This window comes from Papio anubis, chromosome 13 (genome assembly GCF_008728515.1).
Source record: "Papio anubis isolate 15944 chromosome 13, Panubis1.0, whole genome shotgun sequence".
Classification (NCBI taxonomy): domain Eukaryota; kingdom Metazoa; phylum Chordata; class Mammalia; order Primates; family Cercopithecidae; genus Papio; species Papio anubis.
Window position 1 is genome coordinate 60,753,129 of NC_044988.1, and position 19,668 is coordinate 60,772,796.

The following is a 19,668-nucleotide window of genomic DNA, read 5'->3' on the forward strand; positions in this document are numbered from 1 at the left end:
ATTTTGCCTCTTCAGCTTTTAATCCATCCACCCCTTTTTTCCATTTCAGTTTCTGCCATGCACTTGCCCGCCTGCTTACCTGTCACCGCTGGTAGAACAGGGCCCTCAGGTGTGTTTGGTTTTGCCATCATGCCACAGACTCACAGTTTAGAAAAAATTAGTTGCCAACTTTTATAAGTCAAGAGTTCATATAAAAATCTAGATTACCAGTCTCACTTGGAAAATTAGATGATCTCTCAACACTGGGCAAGCATTCCTTCATACCCTCTCGGCTGGAGCCAGGTGGCCTCTGCCCGCTTAGATGGGCACAGATCACCCAGGCTGTTTAGTCCCTGTGCAGCCTGCCTCACGTGCACAGGTCTCTTTCTGAGCCCTGGAGGCATTTTGATTGTGACTCCTGTTTTAGAATGTGCCCTCCCTTTTTCGGTATCTTCTGTGCTGCCTCTCTGCTTCCTGAATTAAGTGTTAAGTGCCTCACCTGGTGACACTCCACGGTGCCCACCAATGATTCTCAAGCTGAACGTGTGTTGGAATCACCTAGATGCTTGAACAGGTTCAGTGGGTGGGGAGGGGATAGTCAGGAATCTATATTTTTCACAAGAAAGATTCCTGGATAATTCTAATGCAGATGGCCTAAGGTACATACTTTTATAAACACAGTTATGGTGTATTCCAGTAGCCTTTGCTGCCCATTCTTTAGTTTCAGTTCCAGAACCCCCAGAGAAGGAAGTTGATTGGGCCAGATTGGGTCAGACACCTTTCCTCTCTCCCACCAAATGGCAGCTGCTGCATACAGCATGTGAGACTAGGTGGGAGAAGCAGTTCCCAGGAAAGAGGTGCTGGGCAAACAGCCTGGCTGTCTCCTCTTCAGTGTCTTGCGCCCATTACCAGTACCTCTGGCATGTCCTCCCACCTCCTGCACTAGCAATCCAGGAAGACACAGGCTGCTTCTCAATCAACTGCTTCTCCCCAGAACTACCTACTACCTACCAGACTTTGGCCAGAGGAGATGTGCAAATGTCTATTTCTTTTAAATTTTTAGGTATTTTTTTTAAAGTTGAGTGTGTACATAGTTAAAAATGCAAACTATACTAAAAGAAACATAGTAAAAACTAAGCTTTCCTCCCAGTCCTGATTTCTAGGTCCCAGGCCTTTTAAAAGAAGCCCAGTCCGTTTTGTGTCCTGTGAGGATAGGGGCCTGTCTATAGAGACAAAGCACACTTCCAACCTTCTATCCCCTCAGTCCTTTCCTTTATCCATGGTGGGTTTTTTTTTTTTTTTCATTTTACAGTTATATATTATTTTATATCAGTCATTTCATAAACATGTTAAATATTTAAATATTTACTTATAAAACCCTGGGATTAAACAGGGAAATGTTAGCTATTCTAATATATCCTAAAATTAAGAATATTGAGGAATCGATTGATACAAGAATTTTTTGTCCAAGAGGTAGGACCAGAAAGCAAGCCTTCTGACTCCCGCCCCAGTGTGTTTTGCTCTAAGATGGATAGTTAAATGATTTGAAATAGTCATTTTTCCATATGGTGAAAAGAATGGCATCTTCCCTTGTTTATAAAAAGATACATGAGAACTTCTGCCCAGAGCTGGGGTAGAGGGTCCCCCTCCAAACCCATCTGCGGAGTTGGGGCCTTTATGGCATCATAGTGTACTTTAAACCAACTGTCAGGCCTCTGAGCCAAAGCTAAGCCATCATATCCCCTGTGACCTGCACGTACATATCTGGATGTACGTTGACTCTCTTTTCGGACTCAGCCCCCCTGCACCCAGTGAAATAAACAGCCTTGTTGCTCACACAAAGCCTGTTTTGTGGTCTCTTCACACGGACACGAGTGACACCAGCAGTCCCCAACCTTTTGGCACCAGGAACCGGTTTCATAGAAGACAAGTTTTCCATGGATTGTGGGTAGGGGATGGTTTCGGGATGAAACTATTCTGTTCCACCTCACCTCAGATTGTTGGGCATTAGTTAGATTCGCATGCGCAGTTCACAGTAGGATTTGCGCTCCGATGAGAATCTAGTGATTTGATGGGAGGTGAGCTCAGGCCTTAATGCTGCATCACCTGCCCGCTGCTCACCTCCTGCTATATGGCCTGGCTCCTAACAAGTCACGGACTGATACTGGTCTGCCGTCTGGGACTTGGGGACCCCTGCTTTAAACATTCCCCGACGTCAATGCACCATTGCCACCATCTGCAAAAATGAATCGGGAAGACTTCTAACTATGACATTCAAGTATATTCAAAATGCTGCAGAGATTGTTACAACAGGAAATTCACAGGACAGTACCAGAAAATGACTGCTCTTAACTCCCCACTTCCAAAGTTCAAGTTTTATACAATTGCATAGTGTCACCTGCTATGGGCTTGTAACCTCTTGCCATGCAGGACATGAGACCAGCTTAGAGGTCTGTTCATATATTCAAGATTGACCATGAGATGTGTCCTTCATTTCACTTTTTCCTGCCAGTGGAAGAATGTTGGAAAGTTGTAGAAATAAGGCAAAAGAAGTTTGGGTTTTTATGCTGTCTTGAGAGGTGAAGGCTAGCATTCACAGTAACTTTTCACAAGCCCATTTTACTTGCTAAGAATATCATTCTTGTATTCATTTACCTTCCACTATCCTCCTACTTCAAAAAGATAACAAATGATTTCTTTAAGTGAATGTGTACTGAAATTGTTGAAAAGGGTAAATGCTTGTCAGTATAAATGAGGTCCAGCTTCAAAAGAAGAGTTTAAATGTTCTCTTTTCTTTTCAGGAATACGTGGCCATCAGTCATCATGAGCAACCCATTTGCACACCTTGCTGAGCCGCTGGATCCTGTACAACCAGGAAAGAAATTCTTCAATTTGAATAAATTGGAGGATCCAAGATATGGTAGGTACATGGCTATGATAGCAATTGGAATCTCATTTGCACAATGATTAGGCTATGTAATTAATTATACTTCAGGAGAGTTTAAGAGGGAGTAGCAGAGAATAGTTGAATGTTCTTGGGTTAAGTGCACAAGCACACACATGCCTTTCCTACATTAGTCAAATTTAAGTAGGTAATAATGATTACATACATTTAACATTTATATAACACTTTATAGAGTATACATTTGTATCATATCATTTAATCTGAATAGCAACCCTTTGGGGTCATGTTTATAAAATATAAGAGGTCCTGAGGAAGCTAAGGCCCAAGAATCAATGACACATGCTCAGATCACAAGTATGTGGGTTGTAGACAAGCAGGACAAGAACAGTCTTTCTTCTTCCAAATTCTGTCCTTTTTCTGCCTTTGCACTGTCTTTTCCAGATAACATTTCCAGATAGTATTGCTTAGTAATTTTCACATATCAAAATGGAACTTTTATAAGTAAACAAAACCATTTTTCTTATGAATTAATATTGTTTTAGGAACTCCAGTTACCACTGGCTATGCTGCATAGGGTTTAGGGTTTTGTTTCCTTTGAAAGATGTACATGCATATACTTTGGTCTTAAATACAACATTTGTAAAGGGGTTATTTTCTCATTTCTTGAGCATTAGTTTTCATAAGAACTATTACTCTGTGTATATGTACATGTATAAATATACATTACTTGTTAACATTTAACATAGGCTGGGTGTGGTGGCTCATGCCTGTAATCCCTGCACTTCAAGAGGCCAAAGCAGGCAATCCCTTGAGTCCAGGAGCTCAAGACTAGCCTGGGCAACATAGTGAAACCCTGTCTCCACAAAAAATACAAAAAAATTTAGCTGGGTGTGGTGGTGCTTACCTATAGTCCCTGGTATTTAGGAGGCTGAGGTGGGAGAATCACTTGAGCCAGGGAGTTTGAGGCTGCAGTGAACTGTGATCACACCACTACACTCCAGTCTGGGTGACAGAGTGAGACCCTGTCTCAAAAACAAACAAAATACGTAATACAATAAAAATCTAGACTGATGGTGAGATGGGATGACTTAAGGGAAACTTTCTGTTGTTGGAATCCAGGACAAGACAACCATTTAATACCAAAGAATAATGTTTTATTTTGGCCTCGTCTGTGGTGTTTTCTACCACTGAATATCTCTTTTTTTTTTTTTTTTTTGAAACAGAGTCTCGCTCTGTCACCAGGCTGGAGTGCAGTGGCGTGGATCTCGGCTCACTGCAACTTCTGCCTCCTGGGTTCAAGCAATTCTCTTGCCTCAGCCTCCCCAGTAGCCGGGACTACAGGCACACACCACCATGCCCAGCTAAGTTTTGTACTTTTAGTAGAGATGGAGTTTCACCATGTTGGCCAGGATGGTCTTGATCTCTTGACCTCGTGATCTGCCCACCTCAGCCTCCCACAGTGCTGGGATTACAGGCATGAGCCACCATGCCCAGCCCTGAATATCTCTTCAACCCATTAAATATCCATGTATTTTAAACTGTTGGTCACTTTACCCTCTTTACTTGTGGAAGAATAGTCTGATGCCTCGTATCAACTTTATATAGAGATTAGCCTTAAAGAGTGCTCTTAAGTTGTCTCACGAGTTTTGTTTATTTTGTCATGCTTTCTCCTTAACTCTTAGGGCGCTTACCATTTTCCATCAGAGTTCTTCTGGAAGCAGCCATTCGGAATTGTGATGAGTTTTTGGTGAAGAAACACGATATTGAAAATATTCTGCACTGGAATGTCATGCAGCATGAGAACATAGAAGTGCCATTTAAGCCTGCTCGTGTCATCCTACAGGACTTTACGTGAGCCTTATGTCACTTCACTCTCCTCTTCTCTGCCTCGCTCGTTAGCCTTTCAAAAAAGTTTTCTTTTAAACAAACGAAAACACTGTGCAATGACTATATAATTTATTACCCATATACCCATATCCAGACACTTTTGAAAGCTAAGGAGGGGGGGTCATTGCCCCCAGCAGCAAGAGGAAACCAGGATTGTCTCAGACAAACTGAGACACCCCACCTTTTCTAATGGCAAGGGTCATTATCCTTGCTCTTAAAGATCCTAGTCCTGGGTATTCTAGGGAAAGGTCAAAGAGATAGCATGGAGGGCGGGGCGCGGTGGCTCACGCCTGTAATCCCAGCACTCTGGGAGGCTGAGGCGGGCGGATCACAAGGTCAGGAGATCGAGACCATCCTGCCTAACACAGTGAAACCCCATCTCTACTAAAAATACAAAAAAATTAGCCGGGCGTGGTGGCGGGTGCCTGTAGTCGCAGCTACTCAGGAGGCTGAGGCAGGAGAATGGTGTGAACCCGGGAGGCGGAGCTTGCAGCAAGCTGAGATCGCGCCACTACACTCCAGCCTGGGCAACAGCGAGACTCCGTCTCTAAAAAAAAAAAAAAGAAAGAAAGAAATAGCATGGAATAGAGCCATCTTGGAATCTTTTCTCTCCCGCATTGTATTGCCCAGGAAACCAGGTGTCAGATACTTGTACTTGAAACACTGATGTGCTGTCTGCCAAGGGGAGATGTTGTAGCTCACATCACAAATCTTGACCATAACTGTTAAGCCTCATTTCTCATCCTGCTATTTTTAGGTATCCTTGCTCCCCATTGCAGCATCTTTGTTGAGATACTATATTTCCATTTGTAAGTGATGTTATTTTATTGCTTCTAGAGACCCAATTTCATTTTTCTAGAGGAAGAGCGCCAAAACGTTATACTTTTAAGCAAAAAAGAGAGAAAGATTCATTTAACATGAATTTGATTCACAGCCAACTTTTCTGAATTATATCCATTCCTTGAAATCTGGTCAAAGTTGAGGGTGTGATCTGAATGTCTTCTCCAGGTCTTTGTCTAGCCACCATGTGAATGGGAAGCACTCATAGCAGTAAGAGTTCCAGAGTTGTTAAGTGCCAGCTTTCCCGTCGTTGCTCTATTTAGACCATAGCTGTTATTAAATTTAATACAGTGATAACATTGTACATAGAGAGACCACCCAGTTATGGTACCTACTGTCTATGTGATTTCTGCCTGAGGAAATATGCTTAGAAACTTTCACTCTTCTAAGTCTCACCCATTGTTAGCTCCTCTGATGAGGGAAGGCCTCGTCAATATTATCAATGGAGGCAAAAGGTGAAAAATCCAGTTACACACATTTAAGGCTTATTTTCTGCATTATTCTCTTTCTTCTCTTAGGGGTGTGCCCGCTGTGGTTGACTTTGCTGCAATGCGTGATGCTGTGAAAAAGTTAGGAGGAGATCCAGAGAAAATAAACCCTGTCTGTCCTGCTGATCTTGTAATAGATCATTCCATCCAGGTTGATTTCAACAGAAGGTGAGAGACTAAAACGAATACCTGAGTGTTCTGCTTTGTGCAAAGTCTTTGAATACGAATCTTTTTAAAATGTGTATATGTAGTTAAAGAAGAAAATCTTTAAAAGATATCTTCTGAAAAACTTAAACTTCATATAGATTTTGCAGTAAAGATGTTTTAGGGGGAAGAGTGGGTGGATTTTTTTTTTATCTTTTTTTATTTGTTTTTACTTCTTGGGTGGGAGCAGCCTGCATTTGAATCTGGCTTGAAGTCGGGGTGAAAACACACCCACATGAAGTTCTGCCTTGAGAGCTTGTCAACACAAGTATATGTCAATGCAAGTATATGTTTGAGCTTTTTCATCCACTGGAACCTTATTCCTTTTTTGATCCCAAGTAACTGTTGCATATCTAGCAATCTCTGCCTCTCCACGTGGGTTTCCATAATGCCTATCCCTTTCTTTCTCTGTGTTTCTTTTTTTGTTTGGGATATCCTCTTCTCTCTTCCTGCCAAATCTTACCTGTCCTTTAAGGCCAGCTTATATTTTATTCTGTTAGGAATCCTTTACTTTCCAGCCTACGAAGCTCCCTGTTCTTCAGTTTGCCAGATGATTTAGTGTCCTGAGTGGGCCTGTAGCCCTTGAAGGGAAATTGTCACTTGAGTTGCCTCGGTAAATAGACTCTCAGCTCCCTGAATGCAAGAGCTGAGCAGATAAATAGGCATTTAGTGTCCTAAACTGAGTGACCTTGAAATTATTCTTCAATTTAGTGAGAATCTTAGTAAGCCTGAATATAGACACCTAATGGTCTAACACCTTTAGGTGGGGAAAAACTAAACAACTCTGAGAATAGGTTTTTTGTTGTTGTTTTTGTTTTTTTAAATCCATCCCCACATCCTTGGCATCCAAAGGTGTGCATATTAAAATGTCTTCACTGGCCACGTGCAGTGGCTCATGCCTGTAATCCCAGCACTTTGGAAGGCTGAGACAGGAGGATCGCTTGAGCCTAGGAGTTTGATACCAGCCTGGGCAACTTAGGAAGACCACATCTCTACAAATAACTTTTTAAAAATTAGCCACGTGTGGTGGTATGTGCCTGTGTGGTCCCAGCTACTTAGGAGGCTGAGGCAGGAGGATCACCTGAGCCCAGGAGGTTAGGCCGTGCATACCAGTTGGGTGACAGAGCAAGACCTTGTCTTAAAAAAAAAAAAAAAACAACTTAATAAAGAAAATGTTTTACAAAGAAGAGAACTGAACATGTGAATTTGTAGTTGTGAACTAGCAACTTAGGCCTGGCCTCTTAAACTTTAGAAGTGAATACTTCTTAATCAAAATATATGTACCATTTGTAATCCTAGCCCAATGAAGAGATGACTAAGTTTTGTGAGATTAGGAGCCAAGTAGTAATGGTCAATTTTCCTGACTCAGTTTATTTTAATGAGCTTTCATCCCTAAATCTCGCTCTCTAAAAGCCTTTGCTTTAAGTTGGACATGTTGGGAGTGAGTCTTTGGGTTAAAATGGCATCAGGATGTTAAACATTGTTATATAGCCCCAGTCTTTTGTAAGATATACAAAAAAGCATAGAAAATAGAATCTAAGAGAAGCACTTAGTGATTTGATAGGGCCTATAAAAGTACCTGATGGCTGGACACAGTGACTCACGCCTGTAATCCCATCACTTTGGGAGGCCAAGGCGGGCGGATCACGAGGTCAGATCAAGACCATCCTGGCGAACATGGTGAAACCCCATCTCTACTAAAAATACAAAAAAATTAGCCGGGTATGGCGGCGGGTGCCTGTAGTCCCAGCTACTTGGGAGGCTGAGGCAGGAGAATGGCATGAACCCCGGAGGTGGAGCTTGCAGTGAGCAGAGATAGCGCGACTGCACTCCAGCCTGGGCGACAGAGCAAGACTCCGTCTCAAAAAACAAAGAGTACCTGATGAAGTTAAACTTGAAAAAAAAAGAAAGAATCTAGTCATCTTTGCCCTTTGGATCAAAATGGTAATCGACAGATGGGAATGAAGTCAGAAGAAACTCTACCATTTGTCCTTTTCTCCAAAAGGCAGAATTTGTACCAGCCAAAACCACGAAGATTTCAATGTAGAGATAGGTGTAAAAAAATCAGCTATTGCTGTATAACCCCAGAATCTCAGCAGCAGGCAACAATCAGAATTTATTTCTTACACGTCTTCTAGTTGTTTGGGAGGTCAGCTGACCTAGGTGAGCACAGTTGGGCAGCTCTGCTTTGCCCTGCAGTAGCCAGGTTGGCAGCTTACACTGAACCATACATCTGCGGGGCAGCCGGGACAACTCTGTTCCATGTGTGTTTCTTTTGGGGTCCAGGCTAAAGGAGAAAGCCGCTGTCTTGTGACCACAGAGACTCAAGTGGGCAAGTAGAAACACACAGTATCTCTAAGGCCTAGCTAAGGACCAGCACAGCATCGCTTCTGTTCACGGTGCCACTGATCAAAGCAAATCACAGGGTTGAGCCCAAAGCTGGGATGGGGAAATACAGTTCACCCATCTTCCGTGGAAGTAACTGCAAGGTTACACAGCAAGGGTTTTGATACAGGGAGGGCAATCAGGTGTTTTTAAGAGGCTATTATCTTAACCTAGAAGTATGACTACCTAAAGTTGTCAAAACAACTATCAGTGGGAAAAGAAATAACTTTTTCACATACAGTGCTAGAAACTGATTAGTGGAGGGAGCAGTTCTTATGAATGTTTAAAAGTTTGAGAAGGAAATCTGTGTGTATCAGATGTCGATGAGACTAAATTTAGAAGCAACGAATGAAACAAGGAAAAAAGCTATAGATTTAGTTACTTCAAAGTTAAGAGAAAATAACTTGAAAAATATGGCAAACTGTTAATATACTTAATAAATGGAGTATCTGTAATCCATTTAGGAAAATAATAGGTCCCTGAAGATAAATGGGCAAAGGGAAGAGGACATTTCATAATAAAAGGAAATGCAGATGGTAGTAAACAGTATATAAAGGCTTTTCAATCTCACAAGTAATAAAAAAGTAAATATTTGAGATGTCATTTTTTTATCAATATAGTTGACATTAGAAAATAAACATTAATTATGAAGGTGTTATAAGGGAGACACTTTTATACACTGCTGATAGCACTATAAATTAGAAATGAGGATTAAAGCAATATATGTTAAGACCTTAGAAATTTCTGTATCCTTTGTCCTGGAATTTCTACTTCCAAGCATACCCTTTATATCTTTTATTTATTTATTTATTTATTTTTCGAGACACGGTCTCACTCTGTTCCCTAGACCAGGGTGACGTGATCACAGTTCACTGCAGCCTTGACCTCCTGGGCTTAAGCAATCCTCACACCTCAGCCTTCCGAGTAGCTGTGATCACAGGCATGCACCACTACATCTAGCTAATCTGAATAGCTGACTTCAGAGAAAGCTTAATGGCCTATAATGTTTATTAAAGTATTATTTATAAATGAAGCCTAGAAACATTCTAAATGTCCAACAAAAAATGGCTTATTAAATTATAGTATACCCCTAAAGTGAATCATTAGGTAACCTTTAGAGTTTTATGAAGTCTTTAATAACACTTGGAACATGATCACATTGTATTAAAAGATTGGAAAGGGTGCCAAGTTGCAAAGCAGTTATCGCCGGGATTGTAACTGTCTTCATTTTCCTAATAAGAAGCTATTATTTTTATAATTAAGTCATTTAAGAATATGAAATCACTCAAAGGGAAACAAAAACACCTTTATTTGCTTCTCTGGGGATGTAACTGAGTTCCAGGCAGCCTCAAAATAAATTTAGAAAATGGTCTTTCTCCAGTTAATATTGCTAACATCCAAACCAGATAAATTCAGGATAAAGAGAAATCTACTTTGTCCCCTGAATTGATTGATGGTTCTTGGAACAGACCATGTACTCACCAGCTCTTCCCTTTCCTTTGGACTCTGAACCTCTCCTAAGGCAATATGTCTTCTCCCACCTTCCTTTTTTTCTAAATCACGTGAATTCATTTAATGTTTTGGTTTCAAATGGAAGAGTTTGAAATATATGCATAAAATGTTATCCTGTTTGAGATAGGATAAAGACCCACTTCAGAAGTTATGAAAGTAGCCATAAATTCATGCCCAATTTCATCTTTCTTGGAGACTTTCATTAATGTTGATGGGTTTACCTTCATTTCGCTCGCCTAAAAGGTGAAAGTACAGGTAGAGACAGAATTGTAATATAGTTTTCATGTCTAAACTCTATTGACTCAAAATTCAAAGAGGTCATTGCTGTTAATACATCTTAAACTTGGGTCATCACCAAGTTCACTGTAATTTTTTTTTTTTTTTTAGACCTTGACTTTAATCAACTGTGGTTTCAATTTTTTATAGACCTTTTTCATTTACATCATGTACTGAAAACAAAAACAGCAAAATCCAAGGGTGAGCTTTGACCTAGATTGATAACCAAATCTAGCAAACCCACATATATATATAAAATTAGAGCGAATACTGGCCGGGTGTGGTGGCTCGTGCCTGTAATCCCAGCACTTTGGGAGGCTGAGGCAGGCAGATCACGAGGTCAGGAGATCAAGACCATCCTGTCCAACATGGTAAAACCTTGTCTCTACTAAAATACAAAAAATTAGCCGGGCATGGTGGTGCATGCCTGTAGTCCCAGCTACTCAGGAGACTGAGGCAGGGGAATCGCTTGAATCCGGGAGGTGGAGGTTGCAGTGAACCGAGATTGTGCCACTGCACTCCAGCCTGGTGACAGAGTGAGACTCCATCTCAAAAAAAAAAAAGAACATTTCTTTTAGAAGTGTTTTTATTGGTGGTATTTTGTTTTTATTTCTTGAGTTGTGGTTTTTGCAGTTTAACCTCATGATCTCTCTCCTCATTTTTGTAAGGAATTAAATGTGATGTCTCAACTCTGTGAAACTGTGTGCTCTGTTTCTAGAAATGAGTGAGAAAAACTGGGTACAGTGTGGTAGAGTGGTAAATATCTCAGTTACATGTTTATAAGCTCTTTGCCTAGTTTGAATAATACTAATAATAATACTAATAATACTAATTAGCTTCACACCCTCTTTAGACATTGAAGTTTTAACACATTATTGTGATGTTTTACAAAGTTACCTCACCTTTTTTTTTTTTTGTTCCTTCAACAAGAATTTCATAACAGTGGCCGGGCGCGGTGGCTCACGCCTGTAATCCCAGCACTTTGGGAGGCCGACGCGGGCGGATCACAAGGTCAGGAGATTGAGACCATCCTGCTAACATGGTGAAGCCCCTTGTCTCTACTAAAAATACAAAAATTAGCCTGTGTGGTACCGGGCGCCTGTAGTCCCAGCTACTTGGGAGGCTGAGGCTGGGGAATGGCGTGAACCCAGGAGGCGGAGCTTGCAGTGAACCGAGATTGCACCACTGCACTCCAGTCTGGGCGACACACCAAGACTCAGTCTCAAAAAAAAAAAAAAAAAAAAGAATTTCATAACAGTTTCTGACCAGATTTCATTGATGTGAAAACTATCTCCATGTTAATACTGTCTGTGAATTTCTGGAGCTCCATTAAATGTAATTCTCAGAAACTGAACTACATTCAATTCTGAATTCAAATTAAGTAACTAAGAAATTTCCTCTTTAGTCTGTGAGGCCATTCACATTTAGAGACCTTATTAAAAGCTCACTAGATTAGACTAATTTAGGAAAGTTCTGAGTGGTAGAAAATTCTGAATGCTAGGTCTATTTATCCATTCCAGTAACTAGAACTAGGCTAATTGAGCCAAGCTCCATATAATAGATGTTTTGTTTTCCTGATTAAATAGGGTTTTACCTGGAATTACTGTATCATGAAACAGTCTAAGCATTTCTGGCTTCTGCACGTCCTATGAACATGTTGCTTCCATCAAACTGATATCCCCAGCATTTTCTGGGGTAAACGTTCCCGCATCAATTATCAGTCATGCTTCTGCTGTGAGAAGCTCTGTCATCCTCCTGGTGCCGGAGGGTAGAAGATCAGGGACAATGACTAGTAGTCCATAAGTGCTCACAGTATAGCAAAAGAGATGGGGAGGAGAGGCAGGGGCCACATGTGGTTATAATCTCACCTGTAGTGCTAGAAATCAACATCAGAGATGCTTTCCTTTTTTAAAAAAAAAATTAAATCCATTTAGCAGATCTATTACGTGCCAGTATTTATTCCAGAAACAGGTTATAGTTTAGAAGGGGAGAGAAATTAGTGAACACACAGCTTTCATGCAGTTGGTAAGTGTAGTCACCACGGAGAAGGGGCAAATCATCCTGATCTGGGGAGTCTGCAGGTTTTTCAAGGAGTGACACCTGATCTGGATCCTGAAGCCTGTTTACCAAGGAGAGAAGAGCTGGAAAAGACCTTCCACTCAGAGCAAATAGAGCATGCAAAGGCATGAGGAAAGTGGGGGTGGGAAGAGCATGCTGACTACAGTGTGGCTGAAGCTGAGAGCTTGGACTGGAGGCTAGGAGAGAGCTTATAAAGGATGGCTGAGGTCAGGTTGAAGGACTTGGGTTTTTAAGACAAGGAATTTTTACTTTATTAGGAAATGGGAAGCCATTGGTAGATTCAAACTGGTTTGTGATGATTTATATTTTAGAAATGATTCAGGTGACCATACCAAACGTAGATTGAATGGCCTCACAGGGCAGCTAGTTGGGAGGCTATTTCTGGAATAAATACCTTGATAGCTATAGGTACTAAGTGGTGGGAAAAGAGCTCGTTAGATATGGACAGACAGGGAAGAGGAACAGATTTAGGAAAGAAAGCCCAGCATCAGGGTTTGACCCGTTGAGTTTGTGGTGCCTGAAGTATTCTTGATGCGCATGCCCAAAACACACTGGAAACATAGATCTGGATGTAGAGACAGGTGGGAACTGGAGGGATGGAGCACTCAGCATTCTATTGAGAAGGTCGAGATGAGGACCTTGAGGAGTAGCTGTGTCTCGTCCAGAGGATCCACAGAGTCTGCTGATGCCAGTGTCAGTGCAGGTGTCCTGCCTTGTTCTGCTATCCTGGGGTCCCTCCTTTCTCTCTGTCTTTTGCTCTTCTCGAACATGTACATACATTCACAGACACTCATTCACTCAGGCAGGGATCTGCAGACTTTTTCTAGAAAGGGCCAATAGCAAATACTTTAGACTTTGCTGGCCACATGCTGTCTCTGTCACATATTCTTCCCCGCCAACACCCCAGCCCTTTAGAAATGTAAAAATCATCCTTCATTTGAGGGCCAAGCATATCTGGGCATTGGGCCACATTTGGCCCATGGGCTAGTTTGTAGACCCCTGTGAGGCAGTCTCTGGAAATGATCCTATTAAAGCAACCAACACTTGTCTTGGAGAATACTGATATCAAGATAAAAAAAAGTCAGTGTAGTAGCCAACTATGTTTTCTTTTTCTTTTTTCCTTTTTTTTTTTTTTTTTTTTTTGAGACAGAGTCTCGCTCTGTCGCCCAGGCTGGAGTGCAGTGGCGTGATCTCAGCTCACTGCAACCTCCGCCTCCCGGGTTCAAGTGATTCTCCTGCCTCAGCCTCCTGAGTAACTGGGATTGCAGACGCATGCCACCACGCCTGGCTAATTTTTGTATTTTTAGTAGAGATGGGGTTTCACCATGTTGGCCCACCTGGTCTTGAACTCCTTACCTCGTGATCTGCCCACCTCAGCCTCCCAAAGTGCTGGGATTACAGGCATGAGCCACTGTGCCCGGCTCCAAATGTGTTTTCTGTGAGGTAAATAACATGTGCTTCCAGTCCTTTTTTCCCCCAAGGAGTGCCTGACCATCTTGCTCAGGCTGACTTACCGTCATCCTTCAGACTACATTGATACCATGTCCTTCTGGAAAGCATTCCGGTCCCCTCAACCCCCACCGCTGGCTGAGTTCATGGCCCATTCCGAGTGCTCCCATGGCACCCTGTGCTTCCCATACCAGGCAGTGATGATTACATGCTTCTGCAGTTGCCCTCTCACCAAACTCAGTGTGGTAGTGGGCAGTGAGCACACAGCTTTTGCACCATTGTATTTTCAGCGTGTAGCACATGGCAGGCTCTGGGAGGGTGGATGATCAGAGTGAGTGAGAAACAGAGTATCATGGTCAAAGCAGAAAGTCCCGGGGCAAGTCAGACCTCGGCTCAGATAACAGTACCGTGTTATCGTCTAACTTTGGACAATTTTAACCTTTCTGTGCCTCAGCTGCTGCTTCCGGACACTGAGGATGACAGTAGTATCAGCTGCTGCTTCCGGACACTGAGGATGACAGTAGCATTTACGTGAGGGGTTGTGATGATGAGTTCACATGTGTAAAGCTCTGAGCGTCCATAACGTAATGTTGCCTTTTAGCTCTTGCTGTTACTGTGGTGGTGGTACTACCACTGCCACCATTACTGCCACCGTCTCTGTAACTATGACAGGAAGGCTGTGTGGTATAGGGATTAAAGGATTGTGTCAACTCGGGAGTCAGACAGCCTGGGTTTCAATCCCAGTTCCACCATTTACTAGTTTCTGTGGTCCTGAGCAAGTTTGTTAACCTCTCCATGTCTCAGTTTCCCCACTTGAAAAATGTGGCTATTAGTTGTACCTGACTCAAAGGGATATTATGGAGACTGAATGAGAAAATTAACATAAAGCATTTAGAATAGTTGCTGGCTCCTAGTAGTGTCAATAAGTGTTAACTACTGGGTACTAGAAAGTAGTTATCCAGTACTTCATTAATTAATGAAGTCTGACTTTGGTCTTAGCTATGAATTTTACTAGCCTTTCCTGTGTTCACTGAATCCTATGATACACACTTTACAAGCACATTCTGTGTGCTGAATCTGCGATCTTGTGACTATGACTTATTCTACCTTGACTCAAAACAATGCAGTTTGATTTTTAAAATCCTAGAAAATCATCCTGGTGCCCTATGTTGTCCTGATGGACTGAATGACCTTGAGTAAATCTTAGCGTATAATCTGTGGTTCACAGACGTTATCAGGTGACACCATCTTCCTCATAAACCTTGGTCCTACACACAGGAGATTGTGATTCTATAAGGTACTGATCCTGTCAGCATTGCTAGTTTTCTGTCTCCCAACATAGAGATGAAAATGCCAACCCAGACACAGCCCAGGTCAGAGAGGTGTTATAATGAGGTCATGAATGAGGAGTATAGAAACGAGTTCTTTAAATGTCCAAGCTGCTGTTGTCATATAATGTCTTGAGTCTGTTCCTAAGAGTCAGACTATGATTAGATTAGTTTTAACTTGAAGTCAGTTCCATGTTTTCTGCCTACCATATTTAAAGGCCTTGTAGGAATCACTTGAACCAAACAATAATTACTCTTTTTACTTTCACTAGTTACCTCTCCTATTCCACACTGTAAGTAGTCACGAGTGAAATTATCACTCAGCAAGCAAGGAGATGCAATTCCATTTTGTTTCTTCACCACCAATAAATTTGACCACTAACATGTTAAGCCTCAAATTGTATACATTTAATTTTTCTCTCTGACAGGGCAGACAGTTTACAGAAGAATCAAGACCTGGAATTTGAAAGAAATAGAGAGCGATTTGAATTTTTAAAGGTATGGGCAGGTTCTGGTTCCATTGTTTGGTTTTCTTTGTATGTGGGGTACGAGGGAGAGATGCCAAGAAGATGGGCTGAGTCGAAGTACTTCACGTGTTCATAGTGTTCTTTCCATTTGTCAATCCCAGTGGGGTTCCCAGGCTTTTCACAACATGAGGATTATTCCCCCCGGCTCAGGAATCATCCACCAGGTGAATTTGGAATATTTGGCAAGAGTGGTATTTGATCAGGATGGATATTATTACCCAGACAGCCTCGTGGGCACAGACTCGCACACTACCATGATTGATGGCTTGGGCATTCTTGGTTGGGGTGAGTGTTCTTCCAGGTTTCTATTCCATATATGCTGTTTTGGGGCATGCACTTTAATTCACTTTGATTCTATTATATCTCAGTAACATGAATTTACATGACCACAAGTTTCCGAGAGGTATTTTTGTCAGTTTTGTCACTGGTGTTTTTCCAGTGCCCAGAGAATCACTTTGCACCTAGCAGGCACTCAGTAATTATACTTGGAAGAATGAACAGGAGCAAGGGGTTAGGGACATTTAGCGTACATGAAAATCACCTGGGGTATTAAAAACAGAGGTTCCCAAAGCTTACTCTTCTTTGCATGTGGCACCAAGGGGATTTTGATACAGGTGTTTGGGGGACCATGCTTTGAGAAACACTTGTTTAAAAATTCTATAAAGGAAAATAGAGAAAAAACAACTGTTTTTTATAGGAACATAACTCTGTACCAATTAAACATTGTATCTGGGTTTATTACCTGTTAATGTCACTAAATTTATACCTGAGAGATAGAGTAAGGAGTGATGAAAGCATTTTTCCGGTCATGCCGTTCATTGCAGGTGTCGGTGGTATTGAAGCAGAAGCTGTCATGCTGGGTCAGCCAATCAGTATGGTGCTTCCTCAGGTGATTGGCTATAGGCTGATGGGGAAGCCCCACCCTCTGGTAACATCCACTGACATCGTGCTCACCATTACCAAGGTAACAATATGCAACCTCTTCTGTGGTCTTGGAAAGTCGCAATTGTAGCTTTCCAATGGAGGGAATAAATAATGGAATCTTTTTTGGTTTCCAAGTGCTCTAGCAATGCTAGAAAACCAGGTTGATGATTTTAAAAGGAGATGAGGTAAGGGGAGTATTCTTTGTTAAGTTTAGATAATTATGTTTATTTTCTTCTAGTATTGCTGCATTGATCTTTTTCTTTTTTCTTTTTTTTTTTTTTTTTGAGATGGAGTCTCGCTCTGTCGCCCAGTCTGGAGTGCAGTGGCCGGATCTCAGCTCACTGCAAGCTCCGCCTCCCGGGTTCACGCCATTCTCCTGCCTCAGCCTCCCGAGTAGCTGGGACTACAGGCACCCGCCACCTCGCCCGGCTAGTTTTTTGTATTTTTTTTAGTAGAGACGGGGTTTCACCGAGTTCGCCAGGATGGTCTCAATCTCCTGACCTCGTGATCTGCCCGTCTCGGCCTCCCAAAGTGCTGGGATTACAGGCTTGATCTTTTTTCTTAAAGGAAAATTTTTAAACTGTGAAATAGTTCAATGATACAGAAATTAAGATGGCATTCATATGCCCACCACCTAGATTTAACAGATGATACCATTTTGTCATAGTTGCTTCAGAGCTCTCTGTGTTTTTAAAGAAATAATATGTAATATCTGTGGCTAAAGCCACATTCCCCATTTCTAGAAATAATCACTATCCTGAGGTTGTAAGAATCATTCCCGTGTGTGTGTTTATGCTTTCACTACATGTTTTCCACATGGTTCTTCCTTTTATGCAAATAGCAAGGTAGTTCCATGAATAGAACTTTACTTTTTAAATTCTCTTCTCTGTATTATAAGTTACATTATTGTAACATATGTCACCAAGCTGGAAAGTATTAGGCTTTTTCTGTAGCTGTTAGAGGAGATCATCTTTTTCTGTGATTTTACTTGTTTTGTAAAAAGAAGGCCATTTCATTTTGGAAGATGCTTGGAAAAGCAATGGTTTTTAATGATCACAAACATAATTTTTTCTGCTTTTATAGTTTGGAGGCTGGGGTCTTTTGCATGGACACGCTATTTTTAAAGTGCAAAACACATTTCTGTTTGATTTAATTTTTGTGAAATTTGGAATTGGATTTATTTGAATACCATAGCTTATCACAAATGTCTGTGCACTGTTCTTCAGATGTGGAATACTACAGGACTTCCTCACAAAATTTGGCAGAATCCCATATAACCAAAAGAGCCCATCTATGTGGTTGTGGCTAGAAACTGGCTTTATGCAGAGCTAAGTCAGTCACTGTGGCCTCACTCCTGGCTGGTGCCTTTTGTGGAAAAGATATGGGGATCTTTTGGTTACATTTGACTTATACTTGTAGCATGAATTTTGTTCATTATGCCTTTGAAAAGTTATTTTCTTAACTAGTGCAAGTAGTTATTTAGGTTGAAAGAATTTAATATGTAACACTTCCAGATGCTTCCAGTGATCTCATTGGAGAGGGAAAGAGAATGTTTCTCATTTTGAAATATCTTTCTTAATATCATTTGTATTTTGGGCACACTTTGTCTTTCTTTTTATAAATAAGAACTATTTGACATCATCTTAGATTTATAGGAGAGTTAGTACGAAGAGTACAGAGAATTCGTGTTATCTTTCTCCCAGCTTCCCATAATGTTAACATCTTAAATAACCATGGCACGTTTATCAAAACTAAGAGGTTAACATTGGTGTGGTACTCTTAACTACAGGCTTTACCAGTTTTTTCAGTAATGTCCCTTTTCTGCTCCAGAATTCAATCCAGGATACCATGTTGCATTTAGTTGGTATTGCTTTTTAAGTTTTGAAAGTGATCACAAATGTGTTGGGCTAATGTATTTTTTGGGTTTACTGACAAGACTAGTTTATAAGAAGTGCAAGATGGTAGTTCTGCATTTTGAATGTGGGCCGTCAGATCTCCAACTTTTCTGTTGTTTCTGCTGCTTAGCACCTCCGCCAGGTTGGGGTAGTGGGCAGATTTGTCGAGTTCTTCGGGCCAGGAGTAGCCCGGTTGTCCATTGCTGACCGAGCTACAATTGCTAACATGTGTCCAGAGTATGGAGCAACTGCTGCCTTTTTCCCAGTTGACGAAGTTAGTATCACATACCTGGTGCAAACAGGTAAGTGAAGGGCCCTGAAAGCACAGGGCTCTTTGTAAAAGTTCAATGAAACACTGAGAATCTGAGCACTGCCTTCTGCCTCTGCCCAACAGAAGGCACTGGGTTACAGTTACACATTTTTTTTTTTTCTCCATGGAGTCAAAATGGGTTTTTGGGATTTAAGGAGTTAATATGAGATAGAGATGGTATGGCCAATAGAAAGAGCTCAGAGATTACAGAAGCCTGGATATTTATACTGGTCCTCTACTACTAGTTTTTTTGACATTAAACAAGTGATCTTAGTAATGGTTACTGTTGTCTGTTGGGTACTTGCTGTGTACCAGGCACCTGGTATGTATTTGCTGTCAACCTCTTTACAAATCTGTAGGGTAGGTTGATTGACTAGTTAATTAACATTAGAGAAAACTGAGGATCAGAGAAGTGTTCATCCCCAAGGCTAATAAATAGCAGAGTCAGAAGCCAACCCTGCAACTGCCTGGCTCCAAACAGGAACAGCACTCTGCAACACCCCTCTCAGGGATGTCCGAAAAATGAAATGAGGCCAGGCATGGTAGCTCACTCCTGTCATCCCACCACTTTCGGAGGCCAAGACCGGCAGATCACCTGAGGTCAGGAGTTCGAGACCAGCCTGGCCAACATGGTGAAACTCCCGGGAGGCGGAGGTTGTGGTGAGCTGATCTCACACCAC

The 19,668-nt window shown here is 41.6% G+C and overlaps 1 protein-coding gene across 1 annotated transcript in view; it reads left to right on the forward strand.

The window, feature by feature from the left end:
- The window catches only part of ACO1 (aconitase 1), a 68,016-nt gene that overhangs the window by 18,477 nt on the left and 29,871 nt on the right, over positions 1-19,668 (forward strand). Inside the window, exons 2-8 of the mRNA XM_003911618.3 lie at positions 2,781-2,899; positions 4,567-4,735; positions 6,130-6,267; positions 15,761-15,830; positions 15,961-16,144; positions 16,684-16,823; positions 18,809-18,980. Coding sequence (XP_003911667.1) covers positions 2,803-2,899; positions 4,567-4,735; positions 6,130-6,267; positions 15,761-15,830; positions 15,961-16,144; positions 16,684-16,823; positions 18,809-18,980 — 970 coding nt within the window. The 5' untranslated portion in view covers positions 2,781-2,802. The remainder of the gene's footprint in view (positions 1-2,780; positions 2,900-4,566; positions 4,736-6,129; positions 6,268-15,760; positions 15,831-15,960; positions 16,145-16,683; positions 16,824-18,808; positions 18,981-19,668) is intronic.